The sequence below is a fragment of the Naegleria fowleri genome (assembly GCF_008403515.1).
Source record: "Naegleria fowleri strain ATCC 30894 chromosome Unknown tig52, whole genome shotgun sequence".
In the NCBI taxonomy this organism is placed as follows: domain Eukaryota; phylum Heterolobosea; class Eutetramitea; order Acrasida; family Naegleriidae; genus Naegleria; species Naegleria fowleri.
Genome location: NW_025407984.1, coordinates 1 through 20,870, shown reverse-complemented (window position 1 = coordinate 20,870; position 20,870 = coordinate 1). Strand labels below are relative to the sequence as shown.

Sequence of the window (20,870 nt, the reverse complement as noted above, 5' to 3'; positions counted from 1 at the left end):
CTCCTTAAGGTCTCTCTCTCTCCGAAACATCACCACAAGAGTGGTTCATTGACTATTCACCCGGAAGTTTTTATATACATTTAACAACGATTTATTAATGCATAAGAGGTGATGTATCGCTTATTGCAAAGTACCTTGTTCAACCAATTGATCGGAAATCTTCTTCATGTAAGAGTAAACATTTGGATTCTTGTGTGGTTCACCGAACAAACCAACAATGATGGATCCCTTCAAAACAACACCAGAAACACCTTGCTTCTTGGCAGAAGAGAAACCTTGGAAGTTTTCTTCATCAGCCAACAAACCCATATACTTCACACCACCCAAAGTGATACCAGTGGATGGAACAGAAGATGGATTGGCAGCTTGACCAGCCAAAGTTTTGGCTTCTTGAGCAGTAACATTCCAACCAGCAGTGCATCCCCAAATGGTACCATCTCTGCCCATGATCAAACCCTTTTGAATGAGACCTTGTGAAGGAGTGACAAATTGACCATCAACGAAAGGAGTCCAAGACATTTTTTGTTGTTTGTTTTGTGTTGACTTGATGCTGTCTGGGTTGTGGTGATGGCTTAAAACGTGCTTTTGTGAAAAAGTCGTCAATTTGGATTGAGAGGTGATAGCATGACGTTAAACTTGTCATTCGTCAAAGTTGGCAATTTGCTTCCATACTGCAGAGAGTTTCGTACTTTTTTGCACACCTCACTCACTTCAATCTGGTCATCCTGCCCTTTTACAATTCTCATCTCGATGATGGTTCATTAATTATTTTGTACAATTCTAATGTGATTCATGAGTTCCTTCTTTCTCACTCCTCCTCACTCTACCGTAACACATTACCGTAAATGTACAAATGTAGTTGGTGATTAGGGTTCGTACGAAGATGTTTTCCGAGTGAATTTGAGGCATGAGGATGTAATGTTCGAATAATATTCAGGTTCGGGAAAATCAATGAAACCACAAGCCATCCTCACAGAATTTCATTGAAGCGAGTGATTGTTCTTGGTCTTGTCTATGGGAGATGAAAATTTGGATGGCCATCACAAATACAACTGATCGATCCATCGGATTCACTCGCACACACAATGTTGGTTCCAGATCGTCGTAATCTGGGTTGACGACAAACTTTAACCGAATCGGAATTTGAAGAAACTGATGGGAGGATTAAATCTTTGTATCCACAAACGTCACCACGTGGACACGACGGTTTCCAACAGATTTTATAATACAGTCGACAAGGTTTGCCACTTAGTGTGTGTGAGTGAAGAATTATTTTGATCAATCAAAACATGACCCAATCATTCCGAACGACATACAACACGAATTGATTTCATATGACTATTCATCGTTATTCAATATTTGCACATTCAAGCTTACACAATTACAATACAACACAAACACTCACACGTTTACGAATCTCAAGAAATTTTGCTCAATTTGAGTGTACAAGTTTATTGCAAAGTACCTTGTTCAACCAATTGATCGGAAATCTTCTTCATGTAAGAGTAAACATTTGGATTCTTGTGTGGTTCACCGAACAAACCAACAATGATGGATCCCTTCAAAACAACACCAGAAACACCTTGCTTCTTGGCAGAAGAGAAACCTTGGAAGTTTTCTTCATCAGCCAACAAACCCATATACTTCACACCACCCAAAGTGATACCAGTGGATGGAACAGAAGATGGATTGGCAGCTTGACCAGCCAAAGTTTTGGCTTCTTGAGCAGTAACATTCCAACCAGCAGTGCATCCCCAAATGGTACCATCTCTGCCCATGATCAAACCCTTTTGAATGAGACCTTGTGAAGGAGTGACAAATTGACCATCAACGAAAGGAGTCCAAGACATTTTGTGAATGAGTGATGTGAATTTTTTTGAAAAATTATTGATGAGTCGACTGTGAATGATTGCTAGCTGGACATTAAGCTGGTAAATGTTTGATGACTTGTCAATCAACCTGTCCTTCTTCTGTCCAATGAAAAGAGTACACAACACCGGAAGTTGTTTACAATGAAATGATTTTCAGTGTACAGCACTGACCACAACTGAAGGATTATGTGCTTCTGCATCATTCAAAGAAAACCGTCAATTTTCTCTAGATATATGTTGTTTCATCAAATGGCTGGTGATGATTGTTTCAAAGGAGAACCTAAACGAAGAGTTCTCAGTTCCATGACCTCGATTCTGTAATTGAGTTGGGCCATCATGCTTTTCAGGACATTAGAAAAAATCGGTCTCTGGCTGTATCACTTGAATCATTATCAACGATTCAAACTATCATACGATCCTTTCTTTTCTGTTATTGTTGAATTGAAAGTTTTGTAGTTCCACTTCAAGCACTTCCGAATGATAACTCCAGTAGTAACATTACAATAGTAGTAACCAATCAACCAAACAACGACAACTATTTGAAAAATACCATATGGAAGATTCATCAGGAATGAAAAACCAAATTTTAATTGATATCAACGCTGATCTATGGGTATATCATATTTTCCCGTGTTTGAGATATTTAGATTTCATGTCCCTACGATTAGTATGCAAGACTCTATTCAATTATTTAGAAAATGAACAATCAAACAGATACCAAGCCTTCACTAAACGTGTTCATGATCGAACAGCACAAAACTATTTATTTAAAATTGGCGATCATGTCGGACTCATGCATTACCCATGCCCACAATATTCAACACTAAGAGATTATTCGGATTTATATTATTTAACTTGTGAGGAATTTGAATATATAGTTTGGAATATTCCAGATAATCTATTGAAGCGAGTGTGGGATAATCTCACTAAGAGAATGATTTACAAAGCCCGTGTGGATCTTTCCTCGTATACGTTCGATAGAGAGAAAACAAGTTCAATGATTTTCTTCAAGTATTTAGGAATTGGGTGAAAAAAAAGCCCCAAGTCTACATGATCATTCGGGAGTGGATATGTAAGCTCACTAATGAGCTCGAGTTGGAGTTGACTCAAGATTTTAATACAATGCTGTCGTTGATTCGTACGGGATCTCCTTTTCAATTAGCAACACTCACTCTCAAACAAGATAGAGAGTTTGTATTACAGGCTTTGGATTATATTGACATTAGTTTAAAGGAGATTTCGTCATTATTGTTATATGATTATGATATTGTATTGAAAGCAGTGAAACGGGATCCCTCTAATTACGTTTATATTGTCAACAAGTGGAAGTCTGACAAGACACTCGTTTTAGAAATGATCAAAAATTCACGCAAGCTCAAACCTCCAATGAGTGGACTTCTTTCCAACAAAACTTTTATTGAAATATTTGAAAAGCATGTAATACCACTCCATAAGTCAGATCGCGAGGTGATAGAGTTGACCATACGACAAGATCCTCGTGCCCTCTTATATGCATCAGATTCTCTTAAAAAAGATAAGCAATTTGTGATGATGGCTCTCTCCATCTCAAGTATGTGTATCGCTTACGCCTCGTTGGACCTCACTTACGATCGAGACGTCTGTTTGTTGGCTCTTCGAAATGCAGGATCTAACAGACATATCGTTCTTCGCCATATTAACAGCTTGCTATACTTTGACGAAGATTTTTTGAAAGAATGTGTTACCATAGATGGTTTGACTCTGTCATATGCTCCCAATGTTGAAATGACGAAGAATAAGGAGATTGTTCGTCTATCCATCCAACAAAATGGGTTGGCTTTACAATACGCTCATTCTTCATTGAGAAATGACGGAGAAATAGTAAGAAAAGCCATTGAACAAGATGGAGAAAGTATCATGTATGCTTCAGAAGCATTTCGAGATAATCCTGAGATCGTACGCCTTGCCTTAAAGGGTATTAAGATCGCTCTCATGTATTGCAGTGAGAGATTACGAGAGGATGAGAACATTGTCATGTATGCAGTGTCATTTCATCCAAGTAGTTTCAAATTTGCTTCTGAAAAGCTAAAGCAAGATTCCAAGTTTAGACAGAAATTGCAAACAGTTTGCCCGAATATTAAGTTTGAGGAGTTTGGAGACCAAATATTATAAACTGAATGCTGGTGACGTGTATGAAAGAGAATGTAATTTTGGACATGTGTATTTATTTCGGAATGAACAAGTTTAACAATACTCAAAGATGAATGTTGTTCGGTTATATTGGAAGCGTTCTCGCATATTTCGAATGCAATACAATTTAAGACAAAGGACTTTAGTGGTTCCCTTAGGGATATTTACAATTCACATTCATGCAATTTCTGTGAAATGATCTAGCGATTACTTTTCATTAAGTGCGAGAGAATAGTCCAACACACTTGTCACCACTGTGCTTGATTGTGACAATTTTTGCAACTCGTTACCTCTCTTTCTCAACTCCTTCACAAAATTCAAATTCGAGAAACAAATATTACGGTTTCCATAGAACTGAACACTTGATCGAAGAGAATTAAGCTCCGTCACTTCGTCTGTAAATGCATGCTTTTGATTTTCCGTTTCAATCCACTGATCCATACTTTCAATCAAATTATCCAGAGCTTCATTCATCTCGGTGTATTTTCGATGTAACATGAAATCCTTTGCTTTGAGAAGAGAATCTTGAATAGCTACTTGTTTTTTGGAGGATTCAGAGATTTCAGCCTCTAATGTGTACACTTCAATCGGTCTTGCTTTTCCTTTCAACTTGACGACGTCGACAAAGAAACACACAAACTTTTTGGAGATTAATTCGTAAGTATTTTGGCCAATAAGAATGGTGGTGTCATACCTCTTATTGAGAGTTTCTAATCGACCTGCGGTGTTGACTGTATCACCAATAGCTGAAATTTCGAAAGAAAACATTTTTGTGAGTATTATGGATCGTCGACGAAAGATTGACAATTGACATTCAACTTACCAGTATAATTGAAACGCTCTTTTGATCCAACATTTCCAATCATGGAATTTCCTGAATTGATACCAACTCGAATTCTCACTTCTGGCCAACCTTCTCTCTTACATACATGTCTAAATTTTTCAATTTCCACCAAAGCTTGCAATGCAGCATGACAACACCTCTCTGCATGGTCGTCGACTTGATAAAGCGGATGAGAAAACAAGCTCATGGTTCCGTCACTAAATATATTTGTATTGCATGTAAGGTTTCAATCACGAGTTGAACGTTATGAATGCGGTCAGCTTACTCAACATTTCTACATACCCAATGAATTTATCAATGACGCCATGGTTGGCCTCCACAGCCGTAGTAATAATTCTAAAATATTCTGACAACACTTTCAATAAGACATTCACATGTGAGGACTCTGAAAAGTTTGTGAAATCTGCAATATCTGTGAACATGATGGACGTATTACAACTTGTAACTCCTAACTTGGCTCCAACTCCATTCTTTACAATATCTCTGACAATATCTTGTGGAATATATTTCATGAAGGAATGAAGAGCACTTTTCACAAGTTTTGTCGATTGTTGCAACATGTCCAATTCGTGAACAGTTTTTAACAATTTGGAGGACTTCACTTGGCCAACTTCCAATTTGGCAATTCGACTCATATCTCGTGCCACTTTCATAATTGAATAGGAAACAATTTGTGTTAAAACAACTGCGAGCAATGATCCACAAACAATCAAAACAATGGAAAGGGCCAATAATTCTGGTGAACTTGTGAATACTGTTTTACAAATCCATAATTCACTGCGCTCAAAATCATGACCCAATCAATTCCGTGATCATCATTGATGAATTTCACAGTCACACGATGATTCTGAACGTAGAATATAATAGTTGTGGTATTTGAGAGCTCTGCTTCTGAGTAGAGAAGACTAGCATTGCTAGGACCATCCAGCCCGTATAATACTTTCCTCTGAACAAGCTCGTTGTAAATCATTGAAAACACATCCGTGGTAGAATTTAAATGCACTCTTATTGCAGCTGTGTCTTGAACGACCCCAATCGATGAGGTGACAATATTTCCACTTCTCTCCACAATGACAATATCCATGGATTTGGTTTGATAGTCTTTATACTGAAGAATGGTTTGATTGAGAAGAAGATCCATTTGAGACATGTCGAAATGTACTCCAATGACTTGTGTGACTGGAATTTTCTGGACGACTGTTCCATTCAAAGAGGTGTAATTGTAGCTGGAGTAATTGACACTAGTACAAGCAGCAATGCAAATACCCTTAACAGTCACACGACTGAAAATGTTGGACCATTGGTAATCTGGATATGTTTTCTTTAGGCCAGCCTTGTACCTATAAGTCATCATCATATGAAAAATTGTCAATCATTCAACATTTGATTATTCAATTGATTTATACTTACCAATCTCTCTTTAAGGTATCATAATTTGGATTCGTCTGAACTTGATTCACTGGCTCATAGAATTCATTATAAGTCGATGTAATGACATTTGCCATCTCGTCTCGAATCAACACATATTGTCTCGTTTGCGTGATTTCAATTGAAATGAAATTTCTCAAACTATTTCCATAATAGAATTGAGTCGTCATTGGATATCCTAGTTTGGTTGGAGCAAACAAGGCCAACACTCGTTTCGAAAGAGTTTGTAAGTCGGGAATGGAATCGCCATTGAGATGATTTGAAAGAGAAAGTAATTGATGCAATTCAGTGAGAATGGCTTTCGCGGTGGAAATGTGAGAATTGATGGAGAGAGCTATGGAATGGGATTGAATCGTAGAAATGTCATCGATGGACTTATCTCCACTAGTTGCGCATGAGAGATCATTTGTATATTTTCCAATTTCGGATTTGAGTGTGTTATTGTCTCGATTTGGAAATGAATAATTGATGTTGTTCAACCTACCTCGATTGAATCAAAACGATCATAGAGCCAATACAAATCACAGTTTGCAGTAGGAATATGAACAACAAGAGATTTTGCAAGGAATGAGGAGCTGGGCATATTCTTTTCAATACTCTTCTCACTAAAGGTTTGTGCTCGTCGTTCAATGTTTTTTGCAAATGAAGGTTCAACGAAGAATCGATGGTCAGTGAGGAACGACTTGCGGTGTCAGAAAGTAGGGCTGTGGAACGAGTGATAGAGTCTGGTGGAACAACTACAGAAGCTCTTAAAACATGAGTGGACGAGCTCGTGGAAAAAGAGATCGATGAAGAGGGAGGTTCTTCAAGAGTAGTTGGATGTATCTTCATCCGTTCGTTTCTTGATATTCTCTGTTTTTTTTGGAGTGTTTTTGTAGGAGTTGATAGGAAGTGATTTCGAACTTTCAGCCCTTTCTCATTTATAACTCGATAAGATTTACAACGCCAAATTCTTACAAATTAGTACGGTTTTCAAATTTGCGATTTCGAGATATATTTTTGGAATATTCAGTTGTTCCATCCTGACTGAATGGCTGTTCGCTGTAGATGGTGATGGGCCCTCAAGGGTTGAATATTTTCTTGTTCAAATTTTCAGAGATTGTTACTGTTCTGTTTCAAACATTCAAAGTTAAATGGGAGGCCATGCGAGTCAAATCTTTCACACAACAAGGATCAATGTTATTATGGGACAGATGTAATTCTTTCAATTTTGGCATTTTCTTGTTGTTAATAGTCATAAAAGCTCCTTCTGAACTAATCTTGTTACAAGATAGAGTCAAAATTGTTAAATTCTTTAGATTGTCGCTTTCAGAAAGCCATTTTACGCCTTCATTTCCAATGTTGTTCCAATCTAAATTCAAGATGGTCAAGTCCTTCATTTGAATGCTATTGGCAATGTATTTGCATCCTTCAGAATCAATATCGTTTTTAGTCAAATACAATTCTCTTAATTTCGTCAAATGACTCTCGTTGTGGAAAAGATATTTCACTCCCTTAGAGCCTATGTTGTTAAGTTGCAGTTGTAGCGATGTCAAATTTTTCAAGAACGGGCTATCTGTAATAAATTTTACACCTTCTGATCCAATATAATTGTGTTGTAAATTAAGATCGGTTAAATTCTTCAGTTGACTACTTTGAGCAAGAAAGTGAGCTCCTTCAGAACCAATTTCATTCCTCGGTAAATGTAAGGAAATTAAATTGTTCATGCAATGACTATTAGATATAGAGTGAACGCCTTTCACACCAACACTATTGTTGTCCAGACGTAAGGCTGTTAAATTCTTCATGCTTTCACTAATGTGTTTGACTCCTTCAGGACCAATGTTGTTGCAAGACACATCTAATGTTCGTAAATTGCTCAAAAATTGGCTGCTTGCAATAAGTTTAGCACCTTCAGAGTTGATAGAATTTTTAGCCAAGTTTAAATCAGTTAGGTTTTGCATATTCTCACTATTAGCAATATGTTCAGCTCCTTTCATGTCAATCAGATTATTATTACTCAAATCTAGGCATGTTAAATTCCTCAAATGTTCACTTGAGGCAATATATGCAGCACCTAACGAGTCAATGACATTTTGACCTAGAGTCAAAACTTTTAAATTTTTCATATTTTCACTACCTGAAATTATTTTGACATCTTCCGACGAAAGGTTGTTGCAGTGTAATTTCAATGATGTCAAACTTATTAAATTTTTACTCTGAGCCAAACACATGACACCTTCTCTACGAACAAAATTATTCACTTTAAAAAACGAGCCACCTGCATGTGTGGTTCCCGATAAATCCAACACTTTTAAATTCCTCACATTCTCGCTCTCGGAAATATATTTCACTCCTGAGGATCCAATTTTCTGAGCAGGTACATGTAATTCCTTTAAATTTCTCAAACTCTCACACATGGCAATATGTTTGACTCCTTCGGGACCAATTAGTTGATAGGATGGACTCGAAGGAAAAGAACAGAAAGATACAATTAAAGGTATTTTAAGACATTGCCGATACCATTGTCTGGAAATTCTCATACACACTCGGATGATTAATTTTGAATCTAGGAATTGTAAAATTTCAAGAATAACGTCATCTACAAAGACATGTTCTGAATCCTTTCTCGGAGGAGTAGTTTCATCCATTATTGATCTCCTCTTTCGCTAAAACCTTGAAAAATTTTTTTTGTCTTTGAAATTTCAATCGGAACGAAAGAGTGAAACACCAAGTGTTTGAACTCGAGTGAAAAATTGTGGATGACATCTTTTGAAACTTGATAAATTTCTTGTTGTTTTCAAGATGACCAGGTGTTTGATCAAATATTCAAAGAACCAATTCGAAAATATTAAAAAAAATGCCAAAAAGCGCCAACGATCCCGACATGAGCCACATGAGAAGCAGTGATTTCAAGCTCGTGTATGAATTTAATGATGATACCTACTTGTTGGTTGATGCATTGGAAAAGGATTATATTCACTCTCATTTACTAAAAACATTGACAGGAAAAGAAAATTCACCTCAACTGAAATTTTGTTTGGAAATTGGATGCGGTAGTGGTTATGTAACGACTTTTGTTTATAAATTATTGAATTCGTGTTATGAGAAATTTTTAAAATCGAGTGGAGTTTCATTTTGCTTGTTGTGTACAGATATTAATCCAAATGCAGCAGCAATGACTTGGAAAACATTTGAACGGAACATGAAACAAAGTCCAAAATTTATTCCGTCTTTGTTCGATGTGGTTTTGTGTGATTTTGCCTCTGCTTTTGAGAAACGACTCAAAAATAAGATTGATTTGCTCATTTTCAATCCTCCATACGTTCCATGCGAGAAGGATGAAATGGGGTTCAGTGATGTGAGAGCTGCCTATGCAGGTGGAGAAAATGGACGTGAGGTAATTGATCGATTTCTGCCAATGGTCAAAAATATTCTTTCTCCAAATGGAGTGTTTTATTTTGTTCTGATTGAAGATAACAATCCTCAGGAAATTATGAAATTAATGTCACAGGAAGAATATGGATCATTTCAAAGCAGTGTGGTCTTGAAAAAACGAGTTCAAGGGGAGCATTTGTATATTGTTAAATTTGAAGGATCTACAAGGAAATAATATTATACTAAGAACTTGAAACTTTGGTGAGGCGAATATAATTCACATAAATACATAACCGGCCTGCTATTGTTCCTTGATAGTTGTTGAGCAAAGTCATAGAGCTCTCTTTGGATGGGTTCACTTGGGTTGATTCGTGAAGCACAGACATTTTGGGTGTCTATATTAGATATAGTGGATCGAGTGATTCCTGTCAAAACCCTCACATAACTGAACACACGGTTGAGAGACTGCAACACAAAGTTGAAAGCATTTTTTTTTGTCACATGAAAAATTCTATACACAGTTAAGGGCTAATAAACTCGATCACATTGGATTCTTGTTCATGCTTTAGACTTAGTAGGAGGTCTTTGAGCTTGGACGTGACATTATTGTGTTGCAATAATTGGTCAATATCTTGCTCAAGTCTAGATTTGACTTTCCTTAATTTTTCATTTTCATGCTTTGCTCGTTTCAAATCCTTTTCCAAGATCTTGGTGTTTTTCTTAAGAGAGTCAATTTCTTTGTCCTTTTCCTCTATTGAATTGACAAGATAATTGTATGGTTGCGCAGCTGTCTCTAAATGTTTTTTGGTCTTGTTTAGTCTATCTGTAAGAGCGGCAATAGTGTTTTCTGCATTTTCCAACTCTGTTGTTTTTTGAGAAAGCTGTTTTTCCAAATCGAACACCTTTTTAGCAAGTTGAATACTATTCTTCACCCGTTTTCCTGTTGGTAGGAGAGCAGATAATTCATTCACAATTTTTTCTGATTCCGCTATTGATTGTTCTTGCCCGCTGATTTGCATGATGGCATCTAGATCTTTTTCCAGATTCTGATATTGGCTCAGTTCTCTCATTGCAGCCTCGTATTTGGTTTCTAATTCAGTTATTTTCTTTCCCATTGTGTTTTGTTGAGTATAGCACTCTGTTTTCATCACATCCAGTTTCTTGATTAAAATTTCGTTCTCCTTCTTGCATTGTTTCAAATTTTCTGTGGTATCTAATAGGGTCACTTGCAATCGTTCATTCTCAAAAATTTTGATATTTGCTTGAGTTCTCATTTCGCTCATTTGTTTTTCCATCATACTTTTCAATGTGTTATACTCAATCATGAGGTTATTATGTGCATCTCGACTGTCCTCAAGTTGGCGTTTCAATTTTTCTACTTGAGTTTCAGCTGCTTCCTTTGCTTCCCGTATCAACCTGTTTTCACGTTCGAACACCTCTTGTGAATTTTGTTTGATGGTTTCCAAATCCTGCTGAGTTTTGTTTCGTAGTTGTTGAATTTCTTCTTGCAAATGCCTCTCATATTCAGTTTTTGATTCTTCCTTTACAGATAATAATCGGTCATACAAAGCCTTCTTCTCTTTTCTCATTTCTTTTACTTTGCTTTCTAATCTAGAAATTTCATTTTCGTCTCGTGATCTCTCACTTCGAGTTGATTCAACTTCCTTAGTCAGATACATTTTGTCATTTTTCAATAATTCGACTTGCTGTTTAACATTTGTCAATTCTAATTGCAATCCATTGTGCTCCTCTCTCAATTTCTCCAGTTCGTTCTTTGTAGCTTCAAGCTCCAGTTGATACCTTCTGGCGTCATCTTCATAGTTTTTTGCTTTAAGATTGATGGTATCAAACATTTCTCCCTTGGCTTTGTGTTCCTCGAGCGAAATTATTCTCGTGCTTAGTTCAGATTCTACCGTATGACATCGTTTTTCAAGAAGTTCCACTTGAGATTTATGCTCCTGTAGTAAATTGTCGTACTGTCGTTTGTACTGGGCTTTTTCATTCTCAGCCATTTCTAAAATTCTTGTCAATTCTGAAATGTTTTCCTTAAGGGCATTATTTTCTTGTTTATATTGCTGTGAAGTCTCTCTAGCTTCTGTTATGATTGATTCAGCATTAATAATTTTTTCTTGGCCTTCATTCAGACGACGCTCTAATTGCTGTACATTGGACTGAAGAGTGATTAGCTTTTTTTCATCTCTGCAAGTTTTATGGCAAGGTTTTCATTTGAAAAGTTGTCATCTTTTTTCAATAAGAGTGAAGTAACTTACTGATCTAATTGTGTTTTATATTTTAAAATTTCCATCTCTAAAAGGTGTTTTTCGTTTTTAAACTGTGCTTCCTGGTCAGCTAATTGTATTTGTGTTTCTCTTAAAATTCTTTCAAACTCTATCTTTTTTCGTTGCAATTCAAGTTTGCAAGAAACATGTTCCTTGTTGGCAAGATTTGATCTTTGAGAAAGGAAAATGGATAAAGAGCTATCATCAGAAGAAGAAATTTGTGGTGATGATACCAAACTATCGATGGGCTTACTGAAGCGATGTGGTCGGACTGGTGAAGTTGTTGAAATACTCGAAAATCCCACACTCAGAGAGGATAACTCCGAAGCAAGTTTTTCAATGTCATTTGAATCAATGGATGAGCTTAAATGTGATCGTTCAATAAGCTCTCCTATCAATTCTTTGTTGTATGATGTTGTAGTAAAAGGAGAAGAGTCTATTGTTTTTCTTCGTGATGTGTAATCCTTTTCGGCCATCATTAAAAATTCATCGTCATCCTCTTCAATCATTCCGAGTCGTTGTTGTTCCGCTGACGAAGATTTTGCGTTTTCATGCATTGAAGCTACCAAAGAATGTGATTCGAACGGCAATTTTTTTGTTTGAATTATTGGTTTGTACACGAAATTTGGCGCCTTTTTTTAAACAACGCTTTCATCTTGACAAAAAAACAACGCTTTCATCTTGACAAAACGGTGTGCAAGAACAACAACTACAAGAGGCAGAGAATCGCTTCGTTGAATAGATATCAAAGTCATTCAATGCTTTTGCTGTTTTGCAACCGATGCTTCTTTTAAATGAAATGATATTTGGAGTCTAACTTGTTCGTTGGCCTGATCATTCATTACCTCATCCAACAATCAATACCAGTAATGTAATTGAAGTACACGATACGTACAAACCAGGCCTGGTCCGTATGGCGTGTTGTATTTGCTCTTCACGAACATCTTAAGCCAAGACTCGATTTGTCTTATCGATCGATGGTGGTGGTATTCGAGGAATATTAACTGGGTCTATCTTAGTGTCTTTTGAAAAAGAAGTCATTCGTGAAATTGTCAAACATTTCGATCAGTTGGGAGAAAAGACTCCCGTCATTCCTGTTCTCGTTACAAGTTTCGATCTGAATCGTCAAGAATTAGTCGTTTTTAACAGTGAAAAAGCAAAACCTCAAGGGGAATTAACACAAAGACAACTACCATCCGGTGATATTGCATTGGCAACTCAGCTGCTCCAACTTTTTCCCCATTGGAACGATTGATTCAATCACTGATCCAAGTGACAAGCATAATTACTTTGACGGTGCTGTCACAGTGAACAATCCTGCCAAGCTGGCTTATTTGAAAGCTAAAAAACTCTATCCTCGTGACAACATTTATTGGGATGTGGTTATAATAACGGGTGCTTCGAATTTAATGCACAAATTATTGAATTGTCACCAATGACAAGTATTGGAGAATTGACGTCAAATTGGATCAATGTTTTCCTGATGTAACTTCGGAGACACTATAATTGATTTCTATGCATCGAAAGGGTTTGATTTCGACTATTGAAGAAGTTGAAAAATATAACATCAAATTTTTGAGGATGTGTAACATCATCAGCGACGAATTCTCATTTTGTGCTATGAATTTACTTGAAAGTGTGTAATGACAGTTTGAGAGAGAGATGATGTCGATCATGCGATTGTGACAAACTTTTCATAATTAACCACCATGGCTCTTGTAGCGCCAATTCAACGTATTGAGGCATCATTAGTGATGTGGTGTTTCCTTCACGTGTCAGCAGCAACAATAAATAGAATTGGCAAGTTTTGATGGATTGAAACCGTCATAAAAACATCCTATGATCATTGGTTCGCAGCAAACTTGATGAGTTCTCGAGAAATTCGCTGACATTGGTTTTTATTACGAAAACGAGGATTGTGATTTGAGGACCGTTTCCAATTCTTTAATATTTATGAAGTTCGGTTCTACCACGATCATCATCAAAAAACACCTTCATTTGATTTTCAATTTCTTCTCTATTTCTGTAAAGAATGCCATGCTCTTTAACTTTCTTCACAGATTGTTCAGAGGAGTTTGCACCCGATTCATAAATATAGTGCCAAATAATTTGCATACCATCATATGTAACTGATTTTAAAATATTTCCGCCTTTGAAAATCTGTAATTCCTGTTTTTTAGGTTTCAAATATAGCTCTTCATCCTTATCTTTTGTCACAACCTTTTCAATTTTTCCATCATCAACAATTGCATGAAAAATCAATTCAAGCAAGGAAAATAGATATTTCTTTGGTAGTTCTAATGTTGTGGTTTTAGCTATATTTGTTTCATCAATTATATATTGTTGGGTTATTAGATTATCAAAATCAGTTTTTGAACATTTGGAATCTTTGCAATAATGAGAATCAACAGTAGAAATTGTGGTCTGTTTCAAATATATTTCTACTGCTTCATCACCATACTTAATAATAGCATAGTCAAAACAGGGGAAAAGTTCAGACTCTGGAATGAATAGTACTCCTGTTCCTTTTGGATAATTTCTCTTATTCAGAATTTGTATATCTTTCAGACTAAAGCTCTGGTGTGTATTAATTTCATATGATAGAGATGTATAATAGAGTGATTTCCGATTATTCATAAATGAGTTCATATTTTTCAAATTTTGGAAAGGAAATGAGTTAACAACCGAAGCAGATTCATAACCTATAACATTATCATCAGTACCATCATTTCTAAACACATCCTCTCCAATTTTTATATCATTTCTTTCCATATCTATTTCATAATTATTCATATTTGTGACATAGAATTTTCCAAAATGTTTTCCAATCTTGTATTCTTGGGTGATCAAATTCCGTTGAAACAAAGCAAACTTTTCAGATCCTGGTATACAAGATACGACACGATTTTGAATTTTTTCACAATAATATTGGAATAAACATCGCTTCGCAGGCTCATTCATAATAAAAAGATTGTGGTCACGATCTTTGAACATGAAACCCAGATCGTAAACAACAGGGCTAACGTATACAATTCTTCCATCATTGAAACCGAGTGTAAAAAGGCGTTCAAGTGCTTTGAGAAAGAATTCCTTTTCCATTCCATCCAGCTTTTCATCTAATAAAACATTCAATCTAAGATTATATTCGTTCTTTGTTTCAGTGATGAATTGATTAAAATCTTCGTCTGTACCCTTTTTACCTTGCAGAAAGAAGGCCAATTTTCTCAAATCTCCAGGAATTCTTCCTGTCACATAATCAATTCTTTTATCCTTTGGATCCAAACCGAAGTCAGTAACAAGTAAATTAAATTCTTTTTCTGTTGGAGGATCAATTCTAACTATTTTTGAACTCTCTCCTACAGGTAAATATTCTTCAAAAAGACTTCCACAATATATGGTCATTGTATGTATGCCTCTCGTAGAGCATGTCCATCTTGAAAAATTTTGGAAATAAAACTCTCTTGCCATCATTTTGCCATTGTCGTAAGGTCTGAACAATTCATCATGTTCGTCAAACAAATAGAACACTCGTTGATCTTTTGCAACATATTGGCTCAAATATGAAACAATATCACCTGATTGCTCCAATTTCGAAATTATGTCACAAGAAAAAATGTCACTATTCAATGATAAAAATAGTCGAAGCAAATACTTATTGGCACCAGGAATGTTATCTATAATGTAATTGTTCTTCCAAACAGCACAATTCGTAACATAGAGTACTGGAATTGAATTCACAAAGGCATAGGCAGCAATGAGATAAAGTGTATATGATTTTGAAATCTCTGGAGGACCTGAGAAAAAAAAACCTTCGACACCAGCAACAACCTTTTTCAGCATATCAAATTGCTGACGAGTCAAAACATATTTAGCTGTTGGATCTAAGTTTTTTGGAAGTAAATCATCTTCAAAGATAGGGAGTTGAATATTTGTTCCAATTAATTTTTCCAGTTTTTCCATGTTGGTTGGATCATGTAAATTACGGAGGTAATCATATTTGGGATTTGTTCTTTCCTTTCTTAATTGTTCAGATATTTCGCCTTCCAACCGATGCTTCCAACGATCAAGCAAATCGGATGATATCGTAATGAAATTACCTCTTATCAACTCCACAACCCATTCAGCAACAGTTTTACAAGTGGATTCTGGTACTGAAACAAAGTCCTTGTTGCTTGTTATGAAATTTGTGGCGTGTTGAATTTCTCTTTCAATGGATAAATGTTCATTTCTCTTCTTAATAATTTCCTCGACAATCTTTGAAAGAGATTTCCCATCAAATTTTGCATCGTATAAAGGCTGTGCTTGTTCTATGGTTAATCCGGCTCCTCCTTTTGATTTGGGTTCGCATAATGAAGCCTTTGTTTGTTCGACATTCCATAGACCAAAAAGTTTGGACATTAATGTATCATTGACCCAATGTACCACTCTTGAACAAGTATCAGAAAGACGAGGTTTAATTCTCCCATTCTTGCCCTTGAACTGGTTTTGTAAAACAGTAGTGGCGTGGTCGACATTGTGTCTCTTGATATCTTGAACAATGTTGTCGAGAGAAGTTCCATCAAAACCAACAGTGCGTAAAGGTTTTACCTTCTCAACGGACAATGAGGCTCCACCAGCTTCATCATCTAAAGTCAAAATGGTAGCAACTTCTTGTGCAGTCCATTCATCGTAATGGTTGAAGAAGAGATTAATTGTTGAAGCTTGTTGGTGAAAAGAATTCTCGTTATTAGCGGCTGGTTGTGGATGAACATTATTTGGTTTTTGATTGGAATAATCATCAAAAGCAGTCGGTTGTGCATGTTTGTTGTTCTCAACACCACTCCCTTTGCCTCCCGATGATGAAGAAGGGTTGGTTGCTGTTGTTTTGGATTGTGATGAGCCACATTTCAGCAAAGGCGACAATGTATTGAAGGTTCGAAACAGAGGGTTCTTTGTATTACATGAATTTTGCCCGAGAAAGATGTTAGAATTTTGCTCAACAAATTCACCAAAAACTACACCTCTAAAAAAACGTGAGAAAGAAAGTGGTGATGTTCTTGAAGAGGAAAATGCAACACGAAATTCCTTGTTAAATCTTTACGCGGATTAGTTTTGTGATGTAATCATGGAGCGAGAAAATTTCGAATATGAAATAATTATTCTTATGGAGTTAAGTATCTATTGCTTCGAATATCTTCCGTTTGAATCCTTGTCTACATTATGGAAAATAAAGCATGTTCATTCGTGAAGTGATGGAAATCAAAGCAAGTTGATTTGTGAATTGGATATTGAGCTACAGACTCGCAAAATTCACCGTTGCGAAAAATTGGTGGGAGAGTTGAATATGGCGAGAAAAGACAAATGCCGTGCATCATTGAGTAGATGTCTGAGTGGGCTACATGTTGGCTAGTGATATGAAAGGATGGTGCTGTCTGGATGTTGAGTGAATCAAATAATGGTGAAAACATTGATAATTATGATATGACTTCCAGCGAGACCTTTTTTTAGAGCAGGTTAAACTGAGTGGAAACATGTATCATGTTAAAGGCAGTTTTTGAGTGTCAATCCTAAGGTACCAATGAAGATTGATATGTTCTGAACGAAATGACGGGCATGAATGTTTCGATTGTAAGCAATCAAAGAGTTTGGTTGAGCTTGAAAAATTTTTACATGTTAAAAAAATTTTCTGCATGTTATCATAATTTTAATGGATATTTATCAAGAAATTGCTTAAATATGACCTCACATCATGGAGTCTTCGTCCCTGCCGCTTAAATGTGAGTTCTTGCGCTTCATCTTATGTAGTCGTTGTCTCTGCCTTCATCCTTCCTGCTTCCTAATCGATGAGCCTCTTATTAAATATAAACAGTTGAATTCCCATGAAATGTAATAATGAAGAAAATCAACTCTGAAAGTACTCCCGATGATTCGGATGAGTATAATAATTCGAATGTGAATAATAACAAGTCAACAAAAATTCAACAATTGAGACTTTAAAATCACCCACCTCTTAAACCTTTAAGAAGAAGCAAGTTGTTTAATTGCAATAAAAACACAATACTAGAAATTGAAACATTGTTCGTTCTTTGAGCATTCGAAGGCAAATGTTACAAATACTATTATAACGATCGTTCCACTTCCTTCGATTATTGGTAATACCATGCAACAAGACGCTGCATAGTATTACTTAACCCATTACTCTCATGCAATTGAAGCTTATGATGGGCAAATATGTTTCTTTTGTCCTTATTTTGCAGATACCAATCCCAAACTTCTTGAAGATCCTTTTTGCTCACGGAAATCTGAATAATTGTTGTTACATCTTCGATGTAAAGTGGAATTATTTGCTGCCATTCTTTTTGCGATAAGTTCTTTTTTGTTTCTTCACCCGCCGCTGCTTTTAGATACCAATCTGAAATTCGGATAAAGATGTCCTTAAACACGTTCACATGTTTCATTAAAAACATATCTGATTCTACTGCGCCAAGCCATTCTTTCAGAGTTTGGATTTCTGATCTAAAATCCTTATTCTCTCGTTCAATAACTTCACTGTTTTCCTTAAGAGTATTGATTTCCCTCTTTAGATCCATGTTCTCGCTTTTTAGATCTCTATTCTCTTCCTGAAGAGCAACAATTTCTCTTTTTAAATCCCTATTCTCTTCCTTAAGAGTATTGATTTCTCTTTTTAGATCCCTATTCTCTTCCTTAAGAGTATTGATCTCTCTCTTTAAGTCCTTCATAGTTTCAACTATGTATTCAATACCTAAATCGCTTTTATATCTCTGAATGTCATCTCTTGCTTCTTTCAACTGATCGGCCAAAGTATGATTGAGGAGCTTTAAATTTTCGTTAGACCTTTTTGTTTCAGTTAGGATTTGTTTGGTATCTTGTAATTCTTTGTCCGTTAAATATAACTTCTCCCATGATTTTCGCATCATCTCCATTACCTTTTCCTTACTCATACCCGAAATATCAGGGCCAACTGTCTTTGTTGCATTGAGTTGTCGACAGGGCATTTTTTTGAAGAGAAAGCCTTTCTCTTTCCTTTAGAAACAACATCATCAAATTAAAAATGATGAAACAACCTTCTTTCGTCCTCGATTGATAGTCAATTCTTGAATGACCAGGTGTTCATCGGAGTGAGTGGAATGATTACTAATATCAATTGAACTTGTTTCTTGAATTCGGCACAAATGCTGTTTATTTGTGTCCAATAATAATGATGGTTCATTTAAAATTGAAATTTGTAGGCGCCAAAACACGCCATACTGATTGGGATTCATCAGTGATCATTATTTACAATTCGGAATTTGTTCCACTTCATCTCTACATGATCATCTACCAATAGTAATCATCAACAAGTGTATGTGATGAAGTATCATCAAGATTTAATTGAATTATTAAAATTTTGAATGTCTCCTTTTTGATGTAATGATCATGGAGTGAATTTGACCACATTATCGTTGTTGTTCTTGTTTAAAAGTACTACTCTCCTTGTTTTTGTGATTTAATTCAACAATTTTTGATTGAGTTTTTCAATTTGAAATATTCTCAAGAACTTGATTGTGTGTCAGCACGATATTTACTTGTTGAAAGGAATCATCAAATGATAGGAGATGATCATAAAGGCAATAACTCTCTGTTTAAATTATACAGAACTTCAAGATGGAAATATTTCTCGAAACATGACAATATATGATATTGATATGATCTATGTTTTTGGATTGAAGAAATTAATGGATTGCCCACATTTACGGGATTACAAATCACCATCTCAAACCTCTGATTCATTCAAGTTGTTTCATCCAAAAGGAAAGAATCATTCAAATCGCTTATCGAGAAACAAACCAGTGGTAATGTCTGAATTTATCAAGAAAGAAATTAATGAGAAATATGGGTTTGGGTTTGGGTTTGGGTTTGGGTTTGGGTTTGGGTTTGGGTTTGGGTTTGGGTTTGGGTTTGGGTTTGGGTTTGGGTTTGGGTTTGGGTTTGGGTTTGGGTTTGGGTTTGGGTTTGGGTTTGGGTTTGGGTTTGGGTTTGGGTTTGGGTTTGGGTTTGGGTTTGGGTTTGGGTTTGGGTTTGGGTTTGGGTTTGGGTTTGGGTTTGGGTTTGGGTTTGGGTTTGGGTTTGGGTTTGGGTTTGGGTTTGGGTTTGGGTTTGGGTTTGGGTTTGGGTTTGGGTTTGGGTTTGGGTTTGGGTTTGGGTTTGGGTTTGGGTTTGGGTTTGGGTTTGGGTTTGGGTTTGGGTTTGGGTTTGGGTTTGGGTTTGGGTTTGGGTTTGGGTTTGGGTTTGGGTTTGGGTTTGGGTTTGGGTTTGGGTTTGGGTTTGGGTTTGGGTTTGGGTTTGGGTTTGGGTTTGGGTTTGGGTTTGGGTTTGGGTTTGGGTTTGGGTTTGGGTTTGGGTTTGGGTTTGGGTTTGGGTTTGGGTTTGGGTTTGGGTTTGGGTTTGGGTTTGGGTTTGGGTTTGGGTTTGGGTTTGGGTTTGGGTTTGGGTTTGGGTTTGGGTTTGGGTTTGGGTTTGGGTTTGGGTTTGGGTTTGGGTTTGGGTTTGGGTTTGGGTTTGGGTTTGGGTTTGGGTTTGGGTTTGGGTTTGGGTTTGGGTTTGGGTTTGGGTTTGGGTTTGGGTTTGGGTTTGGGTTTGGGTTTGGGTTTGGGTTTGGGTTTGGGTTTGGGTTTGGGTTTGGGTTTGGGTTTGGGTTTGGGTTTGGGTTTGGGTTTGGGTTTGGGTTTGGGTTTGGGTTTGGGTTTGGGTTTGGGTTTGGGTTTGGGTTTGGGTTTGGGTTTGGGTTTGGGTTTGGGTTTGGGTTTGGGTTTGGGTTTGGGTTTGGGTTTTGGGTTTGGGTTTGGGTTTGGGTTTGGGTTTGGGTTTGGGTTTGGGTTTGGGTTTGGGTTTGGGTTTGGGTTTGGGTTTGGGTTTGGGTTTGGGTTTGGGTTTTTGGGTTTT

General features: G+C 36.6%; 12 protein-coding genes across 12 annotated transcripts; 4 read left to right on the top strand and 8 right to left on the bottom strand.

Moving 5' to 3' along the window:
* Positions 1-120: 120 nt before the first annotated feature.
* FDP41_006374 (uncharacterized protein) lies at positions 121-519 on the bottom strand (the record flags this gene model as incomplete). The annotated part of the gene is made up of 1 exon (XM_044710002.1): positions 121-519. One exon carries the CDS (start codon positions 517-519, stop codon positions 121-123), a length of 399 nt encoding a protein of 132 aa, XP_044559055.1.
* Positions 520-1,451: 932 nt separating this feature from the next.
* Positions 1,452-1,850, bottom strand: FDP41_006373 (uncharacterized protein; the record flags this gene model as incomplete). The annotated part of the gene is made up of 1 exon (XM_044710001.1): positions 1,452-1,850. One exon carries the CDS (start codon positions 1,848-1,850, stop codon positions 1,452-1,454), a length of 399 nt encoding a protein of 132 aa, XP_044559054.1.
* Positions 1,851-2,424: 574 nt separating this feature from the next.
* Positions 2,425-2,901, top strand: FDP41_006372 (uncharacterized protein; the record flags this gene model as incomplete). The annotated part of the gene is made up of 1 exon (XM_044710000.1): positions 2,425-2,901. One exon carries the CDS (start codon positions 2,425-2,427, stop codon positions 2,899-2,901), a length of 477 nt encoding a protein of 158 aa, XP_044559053.1.
* A 92-nt stretch (positions 2,902-2,993) lies between these two features.
* On the top strand, positions 2,994-4,022 carry FDP41_006371 (uncharacterized protein; the record flags this gene model as incomplete). Its single annotated transcript, XM_044709999.1, has 1 exon — positions 2,994-4,022. The coding sequence occupies one exon, from the start codon at positions 2,994-2,996 to the stop codon at positions 4,020-4,022; it is 1,029 nt and encodes a 342-aa protein (XP_044559052.1).
* A 225-nt stretch (positions 4,023-4,247) lies between these two features.
* On the bottom strand, positions 4,248-5,537 carry FDP41_006370 (uncharacterized protein; the record flags this gene model as incomplete). The annotated part of the gene is made up of 3 exons (XM_044709998.1): positions 4,248-4,786; positions 4,864-5,081; positions 5,167-5,537. 3 exons carry the CDS (start codon positions 5,535-5,537, stop codon positions 4,248-4,250), a joined length of 1,128 nt encoding a protein of 375 aa, XP_044559051.1.
* A 56-nt stretch (positions 5,538-5,593) lies between these two features.
* Positions 5,594-7,143, bottom strand: FDP41_006369 (uncharacterized protein; the record flags this gene model as incomplete). The annotated part of the gene is made up of 3 exons (XM_044709996.1): positions 5,594-6,224; positions 6,295-6,696; positions 6,797-7,143. The coding sequence occupies 3 exons, from the start codon at positions 7,141-7,143 to the stop codon at positions 5,594-5,596; spliced, it is 1,380 nt and encodes a 459-aa protein (XP_044559050.1).
* Positions 7,144-7,427: 284 nt separating this feature from the next.
* FDP41_006368 (uncharacterized protein) lies at positions 7,428-8,942 on the bottom strand (the record flags this gene model as incomplete). Its single annotated transcript, XM_044709995.1, has 1 exon — positions 7,428-8,942. One exon carries the CDS (start codon positions 8,940-8,942, stop codon positions 7,428-7,430), a length of 1,515 nt encoding a protein of 504 aa, XP_044559049.1.
* A 209-nt stretch (positions 8,943-9,151) lies between these two features.
* Positions 9,152-9,904, top strand: FDP41_006367 (uncharacterized protein; the record flags this gene model as incomplete). The annotated part of the gene is made up of 1 exon (XM_044709994.1): positions 9,152-9,904. One exon carries the CDS (start codon positions 9,152-9,154, stop codon positions 9,902-9,904), a length of 753 nt encoding a protein of 250 aa, XP_044559048.1.
* A 286-nt stretch (positions 9,905-10,190) lies between these two features.
* FDP41_006366 (uncharacterized protein) lies at positions 10,191-12,505 on the bottom strand (the record flags this gene model as incomplete). The annotated part of the gene is made up of 2 exons (XM_044709993.1): positions 10,191-11,868; positions 11,940-12,505. The coding sequence occupies 2 exons, from the start codon at positions 12,503-12,505 to the stop codon at positions 10,191-10,193; spliced, it is 2,244 nt and encodes a 747-aa protein (XP_044559047.1).
* Positions 12,506-13,892: 1,387 nt separating this feature from the next.
* Positions 13,893-16,346, bottom strand: FDP41_006365 (uncharacterized protein; the record flags this gene model as incomplete). Its single annotated transcript, XM_044709992.1, has 1 exon — positions 13,893-16,346. One exon carries the CDS (start codon positions 16,344-16,346, stop codon positions 13,893-13,895), a length of 2,454 nt encoding a protein of 817 aa, XP_044559046.1.
* Positions 16,347-18,073: 1,727 nt separating this feature from the next.
* Positions 18,074-18,943, bottom strand: FDP41_006364 (uncharacterized protein; the record flags this gene model as incomplete). Its single annotated transcript, XM_044709991.1, has 1 exon — positions 18,074-18,943. The coding sequence occupies one exon, from the start codon at positions 18,941-18,943 to the stop codon at positions 18,074-18,076; it is 870 nt and encodes a 289-aa protein (XP_044559045.1).
* An 868-nt stretch (positions 18,944-19,811) lies between these two features.
* Positions 19,812-20,870, top strand: FDP41_006363 (uncharacterized protein; the record flags this gene model as incomplete). Its single annotated transcript, XM_044709990.1, has 1 exon — positions 19,812-20,870. A coding segment is annotated over one exon (1,059 nt), but the record flags the coding sequence as incomplete, so codon positions are not given.